The 13,974-nt window shown below is 57.2% G+C and overlaps 4 protein-coding genes across 4 annotated transcripts; 3 read left to right on the top strand and 1 right to left on the bottom strand.

Annotated features, from left to right (window-relative positions):
* Positions 1-565: 565 nt before the first annotated feature.
* Positions 566-3,411, bottom strand: CHGG_09441 (uncharacterized protein; the record flags this gene model as incomplete). The annotated part of the gene is made up of 6 exons (XM_001227367.1): positions 566-890; positions 945-1,533; positions 1,594-1,688; positions 1,743-2,859; positions 2,917-3,241; positions 3,313-3,411. The coding sequence occupies 6 exons, from the start codon at positions 3,409-3,411 to the stop codon at positions 566-568; spliced, it is 2,550 nt and encodes an 849-aa protein (XP_001227368.1).
* A 1,191-nt stretch (positions 3,412-4,602) lies between these two features.
* On the top strand, positions 4,603-7,377 carry CHGG_09440 (uncharacterized protein; the record flags this gene model as incomplete). Its single annotated transcript, XM_001227366.1, has 6 exons — positions 4,603-4,993; positions 5,070-5,224; positions 5,318-5,644; positions 5,719-6,226; positions 6,333-6,542; positions 7,157-7,377. The coding sequence occupies 6 exons, from the start codon at positions 4,603-4,605 to the stop codon at positions 7,375-7,377; spliced, it is 1,812 nt and encodes a 603-aa protein (XP_001227367.1).
* Positions 7,378-9,246: 1,869 nt separating this feature from the next.
* On the top strand, positions 9,247-10,546 carry CHGG_09439 (uncharacterized protein; the record flags this gene model as incomplete). Its single annotated transcript, XM_001227365.1, has 4 exons — positions 9,247-9,275; positions 9,340-9,459; positions 9,615-10,245; positions 10,307-10,546. 4 exons carry the CDS (start codon positions 9,247-9,249, stop codon positions 10,544-10,546), a joined length of 1,020 nt encoding a protein of 339 aa, XP_001227366.1.
* Positions 10,547-11,947: 1,401 nt separating this feature from the next.
* On the top strand, positions 11,948-13,871 carry CHGG_09438 (uncharacterized protein; the record flags this gene model as incomplete). The annotated part of the gene is made up of 4 exons (XM_001227364.1): positions 11,948-12,444; positions 12,552-12,849; positions 12,931-13,442; positions 13,598-13,871. The coding sequence occupies 4 exons, from the start codon at positions 11,948-11,950 to the stop codon at positions 13,869-13,871; spliced, it is 1,581 nt and encodes a 526-aa protein (XP_001227365.1).
* Between the last annotated feature and the right edge of the window lie 103 nt (positions 13,872-13,974).

The following is a 13,974-nucleotide window of genomic DNA, read 5'->3' as shown; positions in this document are numbered from 1 at the left end:
TTGCTGCTTATGCTGGTAGTTCCATTCTCACATCTAGTGGGCTTCGGAGGTGTTAAGTCTCACGGGCAATCTCGAAGCTGGGTCCCGCATCACCAAACGCCGCCCACCACTCTGCTTGACTGTCTTTGCACATAAAGCCATTGACGCCCATACGCAATAAGCATCCACTTCACCCAAACTTTGGCTTCCTGCCCCATATCTTGCTGTCATAATCATTGTGGGATGCTTTTCTTTGCTTGGGCGGCTCTGGAACTTTCTGTCACGGCAGTGTCACCTCTCGCCTTCACTTAATAGGCCATGAGAACAATGCAAGATTGCAACCTCAGCGAAAAGGTGAGCAACATCTTAGTGAGCTACCAGAGCAACTAGAGATAAAAAGCAAACGCTCAGGACTCCGGACTACATCCCATCCTTCCTAAAATCATGAAATTATAAAAGCTCCAAATAACACAATCCTTCCAGCTTCCAGCTGGCCGATATGACACCCGAAACCGCACTCCCAGCTGGCCGATATGACATCCGAAACCGCCAGCCATGTGCCGAAATTCCACCAAACTAATATCAATCAAGCCACAAAATCGTCCACAGCTGGAGCTGGGATGAGCTTCAACTTTGCCAGATCACAGAACGAGTTAAAAATAGAATGGTACGAGTCGACCGTGCCAAAAAAGCCCATCTCCCGGGCCTTGCGCACGCTCGTGGTCATGGGAGCGTCGCCGATGACGGCCGAGTCGGAAAAGGAAAAGATGCGAGCGCGGTAATGGTCGTCAAAGGGGTTCAGGACAAGGTCGTGCTGGCTAGCCAACTCCCTCCAAGCCGCTTCAACATGTGGCTGGAGGGACCATTCCAGGAGGCTGAATGTGGAGCGCAGGGTGGTTTGCGGGCCGTAACTATGATGAGTTAGATTCACGCGGTTCCAATTGGGTAAATGCAGGGAGACTTACCCGCGTGGAGTCTTTGGGGAGGGCAGGTTCATAACCCGATACTGGTCCGCGTCGACCTCAGGCGGAGTCCAGTCCGCCCCATACCACTGCGCCAAATAAGGCCAGAGCCGGCCCCAGGTGAAGGAGAGGCCGTCGTGAATGTTAAACGCCTCATTGGCGGTCTTCCCAGTGAGAACAAGCCACTCTTCAAAGTAGGCGTTCAACATGCCGGTGCTCTGGACCTGCTCTCGGTCCCAAGCTCGGTAGTCACCCGGAAAAGCGATGGGCTGACCGAGGCGCGCTTGCACCGCTGCGTAGATGCCGAACCCAATGAGGTGGTTGAGCGTGCCGTCACGGACGGCGCCAACAATGTACGAGGGGCGTGCGATATTCCATGCCGCGCCTACGGACTCGCAGTACGCCGCGAGTGTGTCTTCCTGCTCGTAGTAGAAGTTGCGGTCCAGGAGGACACGCGGGTCCGACTCAAAGGCTGGGAGCGATGCAGGGCCGAGATAGAAGGCGTAATGTTTGGAGCCGGTCTGCAGCATGAATCGGCGCGGCTTGAGGGAAGTCTGTTGCAAGGCAAAGACGAAGTTGTTGAAGAGCGCCACTGTTTGCTCCTGTTAGTGGAAGGAATCACGAGGACGTTGCATGAACCGACATAGCTTACCATTGGCAGTCGCCAGCTCGTCAGCGTTGGCCCACAAATCCAAGACATCGCCCTTGGGCGCAGGCTGCTTGTAGGAAAAGTAGAAAACGTGGTCCCTGGCGGTTCGGGTTAGTCAGATGCGCCCGTGCCAGGATGGAAAAAGTACTTACACATGCTGAACCGCATCCCTCAGCCGTCGAGCGATTTCCGACGAGTCGTCCAGAAAGTCAATGGCCAAGTGCTCGACGCGGCTAGCACCTTCACCGAGGTCTTGGAAGAAGTTTCTCGGGGGTGGTCGAGAGCTGAGGCAGTAGATCTTGCTCCAGCGTTGCGGTGATGCGGCGAGCACTTTCACCATGTTGTAACCGGACAACCCGGTGGCCCCCGTGACGAGGGCCGTCAAGCCGCGGCAGTCCGGGCTGGCTGGGAAGGATGGAAGTCCGTGAAAGATGCCGTCAGAATGAACAACGAGTTCCTGTGCAGGCATAACCGCATCCGGAATCGGCTGAAGCTGGGACGGTCGAATCATGGTCGGTTGCTCCAGAGTTGGCGATGACAAGGCACTGGAGTCCGATCCACAAGGAGTTGGAATGACCCCATTAACACCAATCTCGAGCCTGTACCGCTTTGCGGAGGAGCACCATCTCAAATGTGTCTCGCACATCATGATCATGTGCCGGGCAACCGCTTCCACCCTCTTGATCTCGGAGCCTTCCAGGGCCTCAGCTTCTCGGTGGAGTTGTCTCATGTAATCGAAGCACCGGGCAGAGCTCTGGTTGTGCTCGGCATTGACCAAGGCGACACACCTGGCCAGAATTCCGTAGTCGATGTGGTCTTTGCTGTGGCCTCGAAAGCCACGCATCAAGATCATGACCGCGTTGAGTTCTTCGCCATCATCAATGTCTCGCATCAGTCCGATGAGGTCGTTTTGCAGGCCAGCGACTCTCGAAACCTCGTTTTGCAGCTTCAAGAAGGAGTCGTTGAGCTTCCAGTCAGCCGGCACCAAATACTCCGTCTTGATAACCTCGAAGAATGGGTTCAGGGAGATGGTCCGACTGCGGATGCTAAGGTACTCTGGGAAACTGTCACCATATCGACCCTGAAGAAAGTGAACCTCTGTGATATGGGCTTTCAACACCTCGCACACGGCTTTGACAAAGGCTTGTGTGCTGTCTGATGAAAGGTAGCGAGAGCAGTGACTAAACAGCTCGCTTCCCAGTGCTTGGATTCGCTTGTCCTTGGCCTCTTGTGCGAATGATCGGATTCTCGGCGGAGTGCTAGCGATGGCTATTGGCATCTTAGTTTAATGCAACATTCAAAAGAGCATTGTGCGGAGTCACTTACCCTGTGTCAGCACCTCAATGGTCTCACACAAAACAGGCTCCCGATCGCCCATCTCCAAAGTCTCCAAAATGTCATCCATTGCGCAAGCAAACGCCAGCCATGCTGTGAAGGCAATTCGGAGTCCGTCGGCCTTGATGTCTGGAAAGAAGAGACTGATGGCTTTGACCTCGGCAGCGCACCTCTTGAAGAAGCCATCGTTGGGTGCCACTCCCCGGTCCATGGCGGCCTTGAAGGCTGAGTGTGCAAGGACCACACGAGTCAAAGACGAACTAGACTCATCATCGCCATCACTGGTTGTTGAAACGCCAAAGTTGGGGACGTCAAGCTGTGGGCGGGTGTTAATTGGGCGGTGGTCGGATGGGAGGGAGTGCAAAGTGCACACGAGATGAGACATACCCTCAAGTCGATGCCATGCTTTAGCTGAATGAGAATGGGACTCCTCTCAGGCCATGGGCTCAAGCGTTCGTACTCTTGTAAACCTTCAAATAGTCGCATCTTGAGGGAACACTGGTGGCGTGATCTGGAAGGGGGTGGTCTGGACGAACCCAGAAAAAATGGAAGAAAGATTTGGTAGTTTGGTTGCGATTTCTACCAGAATGTGAGAACAGGAAAGGGTTTGGCCCTAAGAGTTGATGGGAAGGGAGGATGTGGGTGGATAGTGTGGTGGAAGTTTGGGTCAGCCCGGAAGGAATCTTGGTTCTCAGAGCTGGTATTATATGGATGACGCTGGGCACCTCGATGGATAACAGCGGCGTGCCGTGCCTGCCTTTGTTCCAGCCCTGCGATTGCAAGGGAATTCACAAGAACTGACATCACAAGGGAGGTGGGTATGGAGCTGGGCCATTGTTGCCGAACCCCATCGGCCAGCCGCGGGATCCGGGCATTGTACGTGCTTTCCCGAGGCAGTGAGGGTCACAAGCTGCTCAGCAGTGCAGTTCGGCCCTTCCTATTCTCACAGGATTCGCCGATCCTGTTGAGTTCCCCCCCCTCATGGTGGGCGGCAAGTGGGCAAGTGGGCAAGTGGGCAAGCAAGGAAAGGCGCTAGCACTGGCTTCCAACGGCTTCAAACGGCCTGCTCGCACTGCCGTTACGTCAAGAAAGACTGATAAGCGAAGGGGCAGGGCCAAGGCTGCATTGCATGATTCATGATCTGGGAAAGTTCCAACCAAGACGGGTTCGATCCAGGTAGGTACACCACATATCAAAAGCGTGATCGGGTCTATTCTGCTGGAGGCAAGGGGGTTTGACCAACCGGACAAAAGAATCACAAGTCTGGCAAGGCTCTGAGACATTCTGTGTGATGATTGGCGGGCCTGCATCGCCTTGTGGCGTGTAAGTGAGACATGGCTCTCGACGTACCGGGACTAGAGTCGACCTTCCCAGTGCCACCCCCATGATACAGTCTCAGCAGCTGGGATCGCCGCTTTCCAGTCACAATGCCTGCTCCTGCTAGTTGTGTGATGCATTTGGTGCATGTGATGCGGGGTGTTTTTGATCCATGATAGTAACGGTTACATTGCACATTGACGAACCTGTCATTGCTCCCCCAGCCTCTTCAGCATAATACTGCTCCCTGCACTCCATGGGGTTCCTGGATTTCTTATTTCTCCTCTTCAATTCCCACAATTCCCGCTCTGAGCATCGCATCGAGTGCGAACATTGGAGCAACCACCACCAACCTAAACCATGGAATCCACCCTCATCCTCAACCTGCTCGCCGCAATTAGCGGCGTGCTTACTCACATTATCATCTTCCGCCGTGGAGAATGGGATGTGGTATCTCCCTCCGTCTTTGTTTTTTACTCCACTGTCTTTGCGGCAGCCGCCCTGCTATCGTATTCCAACTTCGTCAGCACCCCTTTGTCGGCAATCTCGCAAATGGCTGGCTTCCACGTTGCCGCGTTGTACAGCAGCATGCTTGTGTATCGTGCATTCTTCCACCGGCTTTCAAAGTACCCGGGTCCCTTCCTGGCACGTCTCACCAACTTCTACATCACGGCATTGTCGGTTAAGAGGCTGCATCTCTTCAAAGAGGTGCAGCAACTTCATCAACAGTATGGAGATTATGTCCGCCTTGGTGAGTGGTTTTCTTTTTAATGGCCCAAGGGCATTCCCTTTGTAGGTTGGTCATTGGCGGCTGACTTGTGCTGCAGGGCCAAGTGAGATTTCCATTGCCTCGCCAGAAGCCGTCAAGGCCATCTATGGCACCCAATCTCCTGTCACCAAGGGTCCTTGGTATACGCTGCTGGAGCCGCGGGTTCCGCTGTTCATGGCCCGAGACAAGCAGGAGCATGCACGTCGCCGAAAGGTGTGGGATCTGGGTTTCACCACCAAAGGTAGATCATGATTCGCCATTTCGCTCATGGGGCCCCTGCATTAACGCTTTTCCACAGCAATTCAGGGGTATGATCCTCGCATCACCAAGGCCATCAACCAGCTGCTCGCTGCCATTGACCGCAGCAAGGGACAGGCCTTTGATGTGTCGAAATGGTTCTCATACTTTGTGTTTGACGTGATGGAGGATCTGGCCTTCAACAAATCGTCCAACATGCTGGCTGAGGGCAAGGAGGCCTATGTTTTCAAGACGATTCGCACTGACATGTTCAACATTGCCCTCTTCACTCACATGCCCTGGCTGTTGCCCTTCATCAAGCGCACCCCGATCCTGAACTGGAACTATTACGAATTTCTAGGCTGGATTCAGAAACTGGTTGACGAACGCAAGCAGGTACGTACATTCATCCGATCTTTGGATTGCAAATCTCGCATGTATGTAACAGCCGGCTGACACTAAAAAAACAGAAAGAGCCCGAGCAACCCGACATCTTCTCCTGGATCCTGGCCGCGTACAACAAAGGCCCCAAAACCAAGCGGGACCAGCTCAACCTGCACGGCGACGCGCAACTGATCGTCATCGCGGGCAGCGACAGCGTAGCGGCGGCGCTAACCCACATCTTCTTCCACCTAGCATGGGACCCCTCCCTGACGCGGCGGCTGCAGGCCGAGTTCGACGCCCTGCCGGACATCTCGCACGACCAACTCATGACTGTGCCCCTGCTGGACGCCGTCATCAACGAGGCCATGCGCCTGGACCCCCCCGTCCCCTCGGGCACCCAGCGCGTCACCCCGCCCGAGGGCCTGTGGATTGGCGACCACTTCGTCCCCGGCGACACCATCGTCCAGGTGCCAAGCTACACCATCTTCAGGGATGAGCGCGCGTTTGCGTACCCCAATGACTTCATCCCGGAGCGGTGGACCACCCGGCCGGAGCTGGTCAGGGATAAGTCGGTCTACATCCCGTTCAACACAGGTTAGTCGTCCCCTTCAGTCCGGAATGAGGCTCACTAGTTTGTGGGTGTGTGGGTGTGGGTGTGTGGCACGAATGCTGACCAGGGTGTGTGTGTGGCATGTGGTAGGCCCGTATGCATGTGTGGGCAAACGCTTGGCCATGCTGGAGCTGAGGCGTGTGGTAGGTGAGATCCTGCTGCGGTACGATCTGACCATCGCCCCCGGCCAGACCAAGCAGGGGTTCTTGGATGGGAAGCAGGATACATTCACCACCGTGTCGGCTCCCTTGCCGGTCATCTTTTACGGAGAGGGCGCATGCAGTGTGACCTCGTTCAGGGGTATGTAGTAGTGCAGTTTAGGGAGGGTGGGGGAGGGGGAGGGGAAGGTGGAGGTGGGGGTGGAAGGGGGGGTGATGGAAGGGGAAATGGAACGGTTTGTTGTGGGGTTAGGGTGTGATTTTGTTTGACTTCCTTTCATATTTCTCGTTCAGCTTCTCAGAGGTGCCCAGATCAACAATATCGAAATCCAGCTGTGCTCAAATTTACAATCGTCATCAATCAATTCCTGCGATACTCGTGTCCAATTTCCATCATCCCATGCGCAAGGCTCTCCAGTCTCAATTGACCCCGCCACTTGATTCTCCGAACCCCCGCCCTTCTCTGAACCCCTCCCTCCCTCCCTCACCGAGCGAGCCAAGTCAACAAACACCAGGGTTAGGGCTGCCACCATTGAATAAGTGAGACCTGCCTTTCCCAAAACAGAGCTAGATCTGACAAGAAACCAAAAGCCTTGCACGGTGTTCAAGGCCTGCAGAAGCGGGGTTCATGCACCTGCACAAAAGCAGCAATCCGCCGGAGAAAATCAGCCTTGTTGATCGTCGCGGGCCGAGGCCGTTCAACCGGGCGCCACTCGTGGGTTTTGTTTTGGCTTTTCTGACACTCATTACTCACAGTAGGTACTCTGTGTGTACGGAGAACGCATACTGGGGCGGAGGCGGGCAATGTCCCATGTCCTGCACCGCCCTGCCCTGCAGGTCTCTCGCTTAGCTCTATTATCACCACTTGTTACCTTCCGAGAAGCAGCGGGCGGCTTCGAAGTCTCGGGTGCGAGGAAGGGAAGTGGGGGTCGCGGCTGCTGTTGCTGATGTTGCTGCTGCCGATGCTGCCGCTCTAGGCCATTTCTGTTTCTGTTTCTGTTTGTGACGGGCAGGGGGGGTGGAGGGGGTTGAGCCCTGTGGGGAGGAAGGGGGGGGGGGGTTGGGTTCGTGTAAGTCAGGCAGGTGTGAACAGCAAAGCCGTTGGTGGCCGCGTGGCAAGAATGGGGCAGATGGGCAGATGGGCAGGCGGACAGGGAGGCAGGAAAGCAGGCAGGGAGATAGGGAGGCAGAGGTGGGGGACAGCAGCGATGTGATAAGAGTAGCGCAGTGAGTCAATCACGACCTGCCCTCCTGCCGCGTCTTGAGATGATGACACGAAAGGCTAGTTCGGGAAGTCACGAACCTCGGGGCTTCGCCACGGCATGGGGGTTGTTGGCGTCAGCCGAGACGACATGGTTGTGGTCCGATCTCATCACGGAATGGGCGACCCATCAAGTCATCAATCAGTCATGAGGGGGGAAAGAGGGGCGGCTCGGTGGGTTGGTTTGTGTGTGAACCGCTATTGAACTCTTGACTCGGAAGGAACGCCAACAAGAAGCGGGGTTGAAGTCCGAAGGGAAGAAACGTTGGTGGTGCTTGGTGTTGGTATGGAACTAACTCCCTCGCTTTGCCCGGAAGGCGGGGGGTCGGCATCGCCGGAGTCGCCCCCGGATCGTGCCCCGCGCCTTCCTGCGCCTTCCTCTGAGCCGAGTCGAGAGCCCTGCGAGAAGCAAACAAAGCCAAGACGGGAATCATCACACTCCCATCACAGTCCGGCTGAGGCATTGGGTGACGGCTAAGCTAATTGAGTGAAAGCGTCTTGATGCGGGCGAACGAATCAACACCATGGTGCCAACTATACCGGTCTAGTCTCCGGCGGCCCGAACTACTTCGGGACTGGATCGTCCGGGATCGCCAAGCCGTCCCGTAACCGGGATCCAGTCTGGATCTCCGGGGGGCAGAACGTTAACGTTCGCGTAATCTTCCTTACCTGGGTTCGGCAAATCACGATCGGGGGAGATGACTTGCCGCGAACACAGTGTCGCCATACCATGACGCACCCCAGTGTCAGCTGCGAGTGGAAAGTTGCTGACCCCCCCCCCTGGCACGCCATTGTCTCGGCACCAGCACCAGGGTAGCCAACCCCGGCCAGTCTTCGCCCAGATCCTCATCCAACAGCGCCGGGGATCTCCCGAGTGGGAGGGAAGGCTGTTGCCCCTCCCCCCTCCCCCATGCCCTCCCTCTTCTTGTGTCACCTGTGACCGGAGAAGGCTGGACCCGGGTTAGTGGGTTGGTTGTGTTGGAGTGCAGCTGAGTGCCGAGACTGGATCGGCATGGACAAGGGCTGCCACCATCAGTTAGCGTGGCGTTTCTGTGGCGATCTGTGACTTGGGTTCGCTAGCCGATTATCAGCTCTTACGGTTCCGTGGCTGTGAACGTGACTGCCAGAAGCGGCAGTTGACGCCATGTAACTATCTCGTGTGGCACGGCAGGCCTCTTCTTGGTGCGGGGGTGAGTGGGTTGATGGGTGGGTGGATGGGTGGGTGGATGAGATCTTCGTGATAGCGCCCATTGTTGGTACTCGGGGCGATGGCAACTCCGTCTCCGTCTCTACTTGTTGGCACGGAGCACTGACTGCAGAAAGGAACACCCGGTTCCGCGGGTTCATGACCCAAGTCACCCTCCACCAACTCGGTCACGGCCAACTTGGAAATGAGATTGCCAGGAAGGTACCTAGCCTCCAGTCAACCTCGCTCACCACACTGTTCTGCCTCTGAAAGTTCCCTATTAGAACTGCCGAATCACCTCACTCACACTCTTCAACAAGAACCACAACCAGAACTGAAACCACGCCACAACTACCACATAACCAAGCCAACCAAACATTGCCTCACCTCACCAACACGATGGGCAAAATTACCATCTTCGGCGCCGGGTAAGCTTATCATTCAGCCGCCCGACCAGTCGGCCAATCCCACTAACATACCCCTTCCTTCCAGCATTGTCGGCCTCGCCACCGCCGCTATCCTAACAGACAACGACCCCTCCAAACACGAAATCACCATTGTAGCCCGTGACTTCCCCGGCGATGCTCCCTCCCAGGACTGGGCCAGCCCCTGGTAGGTTCCCTCCCTCTGCGTAACCCAAACCCCCAACTCCCTCCAAGTCCCCCCACCAACACCAACACCCGCCCCAACAATAACAGCCAACCATGGATCAACCATGACATGAACCAACCAACCAACCAACTAACAACCTCCCCCACCACACGCAGGGCCTGTGCCGGCTGGGTCGCCCTCGGCGGCTCCATCCCCGAGCAAAAGATGCAGCTCGCCGCGCTGGCCTACCTGCGCACGCTGGCGGCCGAGCACCCGGAGTCGTCGGTGCGGCAGGTCAAGCTGACCGACGTCTTTGGCGGCGGCGGCGGTATCAAGGCCAGCGACACGGGCCCGGCCGGGTTGTGGTACAACGGGCGCGTGCCCGGATTTGAGGTGCTTGAGGAAGGCGGTGATGGGGTGGAGGCGCGGGTGAGGTTTGCGAGTGTTGTGTTGACCCCCGCTGTGTTTTTGGGGTGGTTGCGGAAGCGGTTGGTGGAGAGAGGAGTGAAGTTTGAGAGGATTGGGGAGATTAAAGCGTTGGGGGAGCTGGCGCATCTTGGGCATGATGTCCTGGTTAATGCGTCGGGCGGGGCGAGTCGGGGGTTGGAGGATGTGCGGGACGCGATGGTGGTGACGGATCGGACGTATGTCACGGTGGTCAAGTCGGACTTTCAGGAGGCGTTTGTGCACCGCGGAAGCGGGGTCTACACGTATATCTTTGGTCGTGGGGATGGGACTGCCGTGGTTGGGGGCGTTTCGGAGCCGGCTTCTGACCCGGTCAAGCCGTGGGGGGAGGTGCATGAAGATGTGAGTTGCTCAGGGCGCTGGGGGAGAAACGTGCCCGTTCGTTCGGACTAACATGTCATAGATCTTGGGTCGGGCGCACGCGCATCTGCGAGAGCACTTCCCCTCTCCCAAGGCCGCTGACTACCAGATTGTGGACAACTCGGTGGGAATACGCCCCTTGAGACCGGCAGGCGTTCGGTTTGAAAAGCAGGAAATTCACGGCCAGAAGGTTGTCCATGCGTATGGCACCACCATTGGCGGCTACATTCACAGCTTTGGTCTCGGGCAGGAAGTGGCCCAGCTGGTGGAGGAGCATTTCTGATTACTGAACTGTTTCACAATTCCCTCGCGGGCGAAGAGCGTGTTTTTTTTGGGGGGCATGTAGCTTAATGTACCTCGGCTGAGCTATTCAATCAAGTTATTGCAATCTTGCTAAATCTTCAGAGCCTAGTTATTCCATGCCATCCGTAAAATTGGGACTTTTTTTGAAGGCTAGTAGCTGCGAGCAGACTACCTAGGTAAGAGGCTTTCAAAAGTGTCATGGCAAATAACATTCCCAGAGACCCCTATCCGCCCCTTCGGCATCCTCAAAAACTTTCGTAAGAGCTCAGTCGATAATCTCCATCAAGGTCAAATCATGGGCACATCCAAATACTAGGTGTGATGAGCAACCTGTCTTCACTCTTGGGTATTCATTAAACTTTCTTTCTCCAGGATCAGATGACTTTAGCTTTGCCGGCAGTTCCTCATTCTCGGGGAACAAGATCACTCCGAAGCCGGAACGCTAATAGTCTAAGTCTAGGCAAACGGGGTTACGCGCAACCCTGCGTCACGGACGGGCCTTTCACGGTCAATTGTAAATTATAACAAGATTGGAAATAAGAGAGGCGGGGGCTTGTTCCCGACGTTGCCAGGAGGCCTGAGAGGAAGGGATTCACTGGAAGAACCTTGCAGGCTGTGCCTCGGGCTAGACATTGAGGTTCCGTTTGCCCATTGATGTGCGTAATGGCCGGTTCGGGAGCTTTGTAGTGTTCCTATTGGGGAGATCCAATTACTTCCTAACCTCTTCCATGAACCTCAGCTGCCGAACGACAAGGAGCTACACTAAAACAGGCCTGCATCCCGATCTCTTCACACTTAGAGTAGTATGCCACAAACCCATGTCTTGTCAAGGAACAAAGTTCCCTCACGGAGAAAACGAATCCTCCAAACACTGGTGGTCCACATCGCCCAGCCAAGTGACGTTTTTGACACGGCTGTGTGTTCCGTGACTCCAAACCGGCACCACGGGCATGGTAGCAATGGTCCTGATGAGGATCTTGAACCTTGCCTCGTTCGCTTACTGCCCAATGGGAATAACTCTTTTTCCTCTTTTCAACCTCCAAGATCCCGCAACGGGTAAACCGAAGAAGGTCTTCCCGCGACAGGGGCCCTAGAAAGGACTCGAGCGAAGGGTCGTAGGAATTCTTGGCCTGCAGGTATGTACACGCGTGGGCGTGGGCTTTCAGGGATACCACGTTTACCTTTCAGATCAGCGACGTCGGTTAAAATAGTACGCGATCCTCGGAGATTTTATTCTCCTTCGTACAAAAAGCACCACCACCACAGCTGACACCACCCCAGCTTGACACCATCTCAGCTGAAACCCTCAAGCTAGTGCCAACCACAACTCCACCCCAGCGTGTTCCCTCCCCGCGAGGCTGACAACCGACAACCACGCACCATGCGCCGCCAATCCCCTCCCTCCTGGACCTTCTGGTCCACCACGCTCCTCCTCACCAGTCTCACCACCCCAACCCCCACCACCGCCTTCCACACCAGCGACACCCACCCCCTCCTCCCGCGCCAACTCGAGCCCGACACCTTCGACTGGTCCACCATCACGCCCACCCCCTCCCTCCAGTACCACCCCTGCTACAACAACACCTTCCGCTGCGCCCGCCTCCAAGTCCCCCTCGACTGGACCCGCCCGGAAACAGCCGCGGCCGGGCCCCACGCCGCCCTGGCCATCATCACGCTGCCAGCGACCGTGCCCGTGACGGACCCGGCCCTACGGCGGGCCCGTGCTGATCAACGGCGGGGGGCCGGGCCGGCCCCAACGCCGAGTGGGCGCGCGTGTTTGGGCCGTGGCTGCAGGGGGTCATTGATACGCCCGGGGTGCGGCACCATGATTTGGTCGGCATCGATCCGCGCGGCGTGTGGCGGACCACGCCGGCCGCGGTGTGCTACAAGTCGCAGTTCGATCGCGCGGTCGCCGCGATGGCGAGCAAGAGGTTGCCGAGTGTGTTGACGGAGGAGGGGTTAAGGATGGTGGCGGCGGTGAATAGGGGGGTGGCGGAGTTGTGTGAGACGGCGGCGGGAGGGGAGGACAGTGTGTTTAATCATATGTCGACGGCGTCGGTGGCGAGGGATATGTTGGAGGTTGTGGAGCGGAGTCATGAGCTGTTGGTGAGGGAGCGGAATGGGACGGGGAAGGTTTGTGGCGGTGGGGACAAGCCGAAGTTGCAGTATTGGGGGATTTCGTACGGCTCGATTCTGGGGAGTACGTTTGCGTCTATGTTTCCGGATCGGGTTGGGAGAATGGTGGTGGATGGGATTGCTGATGCGGAGGATTTCAACTTGGGCGTAAGTCATCCCATCTCATCTTCAAGGGGCAGCATACCCCTATGCCTCATGACATGCTGACACGTGCACCCGTGCACCCAGCAACGGGCAAAGAACATCAATGACGCCGAGGATGCCGTTGATGCCCTCTACAGCACTTGCTTCAACGCTGGAGAGCTCTGCCCACTCTACCAAACCACTGATACCAGCGCCGCCTCCATCCGAGCCCGCGTCGACGCCCTTATCCAGGATCTCGAGGAAAACCCCGTTCCAGCCATCCACAACGGCCGCGTCTACCTGGTCACCTCCCTCTTCGTGCGCGAAGAGATCCGCCAGAGCCTGTACGCGCCCATCCTCAAGTTCGAATCGCTTTCCCGCTCCCTCGCCGGGGCCCTCGCAGGGAACTTCTCCCTCATCCTCTCCAACCCGGCCGTCCTGGGCACCGACACGCGGCCGGGCGTGTGCACCGAACCGCCCTTTACCAGCCTCTCAACCGCCTTCACCAACCAATTCGAAGCCAACCTCGGCATCGCCTGCGGCGACTCCCAAGCGCTCGCCGGCGACCGCACCGACCCGGCCTGGGCCGCCGCCACCGTCGCCCGCGTCACCAACCAGTCCTCTCTCCATCGGCGAGCCGTGGGCTCTCTTTCCTCTCAACTGCGCCGGCTGGCGCTTCAACCCGCCCTACACCTTTCCGCGGCCCCTTCGGCAGCCCCGCGCCACCACCACCACCCCCAGCTACCAACAACGACACCACCGCGCTGACCAGGGCGCCGCTGCTGATCCTGTCCTCGCGCACCGACCACGTCACGCCGCTGGCGAACGCGTATCACCTGTCGAGCCTGCACGGCGGGTCGGCAGTGGTGGTGCAGGAGTCGGTGGGCCATGCCGCGCAGATGTCGGCGGTCAGCGAGTGCACGCGGGAGTTGGTCCGGGCGTATTTTAGGACGGGGGAGGTCCCGCGCAATGGGACCGTGTGTGAGGCGGATTGTAGGGCGCAGATTCCGTTTAGGGGGTGTGAGGGGATGCCGCCGGCGGTTTGATTGAACTTGAGCGGAGGAGGGGGGTAAGGGGGGGGGGGGGGGGGGGGATGAGAGATGGGGCTACAGACTGACGGCCACAGAGCTCGCTTGTTATTAGGATATG

The sequence above is a fragment of the Chaetomium globosum genome, genomic scaffold, assembly GCF_000143365.1.
Source record: "Chaetomium globosum CBS 148.51 scaffold_6 genomic scaffold, whole genome shotgun sequence".
Lineage (NCBI taxonomy): Eukaryota > Fungi > Ascomycota > Sordariomycetes > Sordariales > Chaetomiaceae > Chaetomium > Chaetomium globosum.
This window is presented reverse-complemented; position numbering and strand designations above follow the sequence as displayed.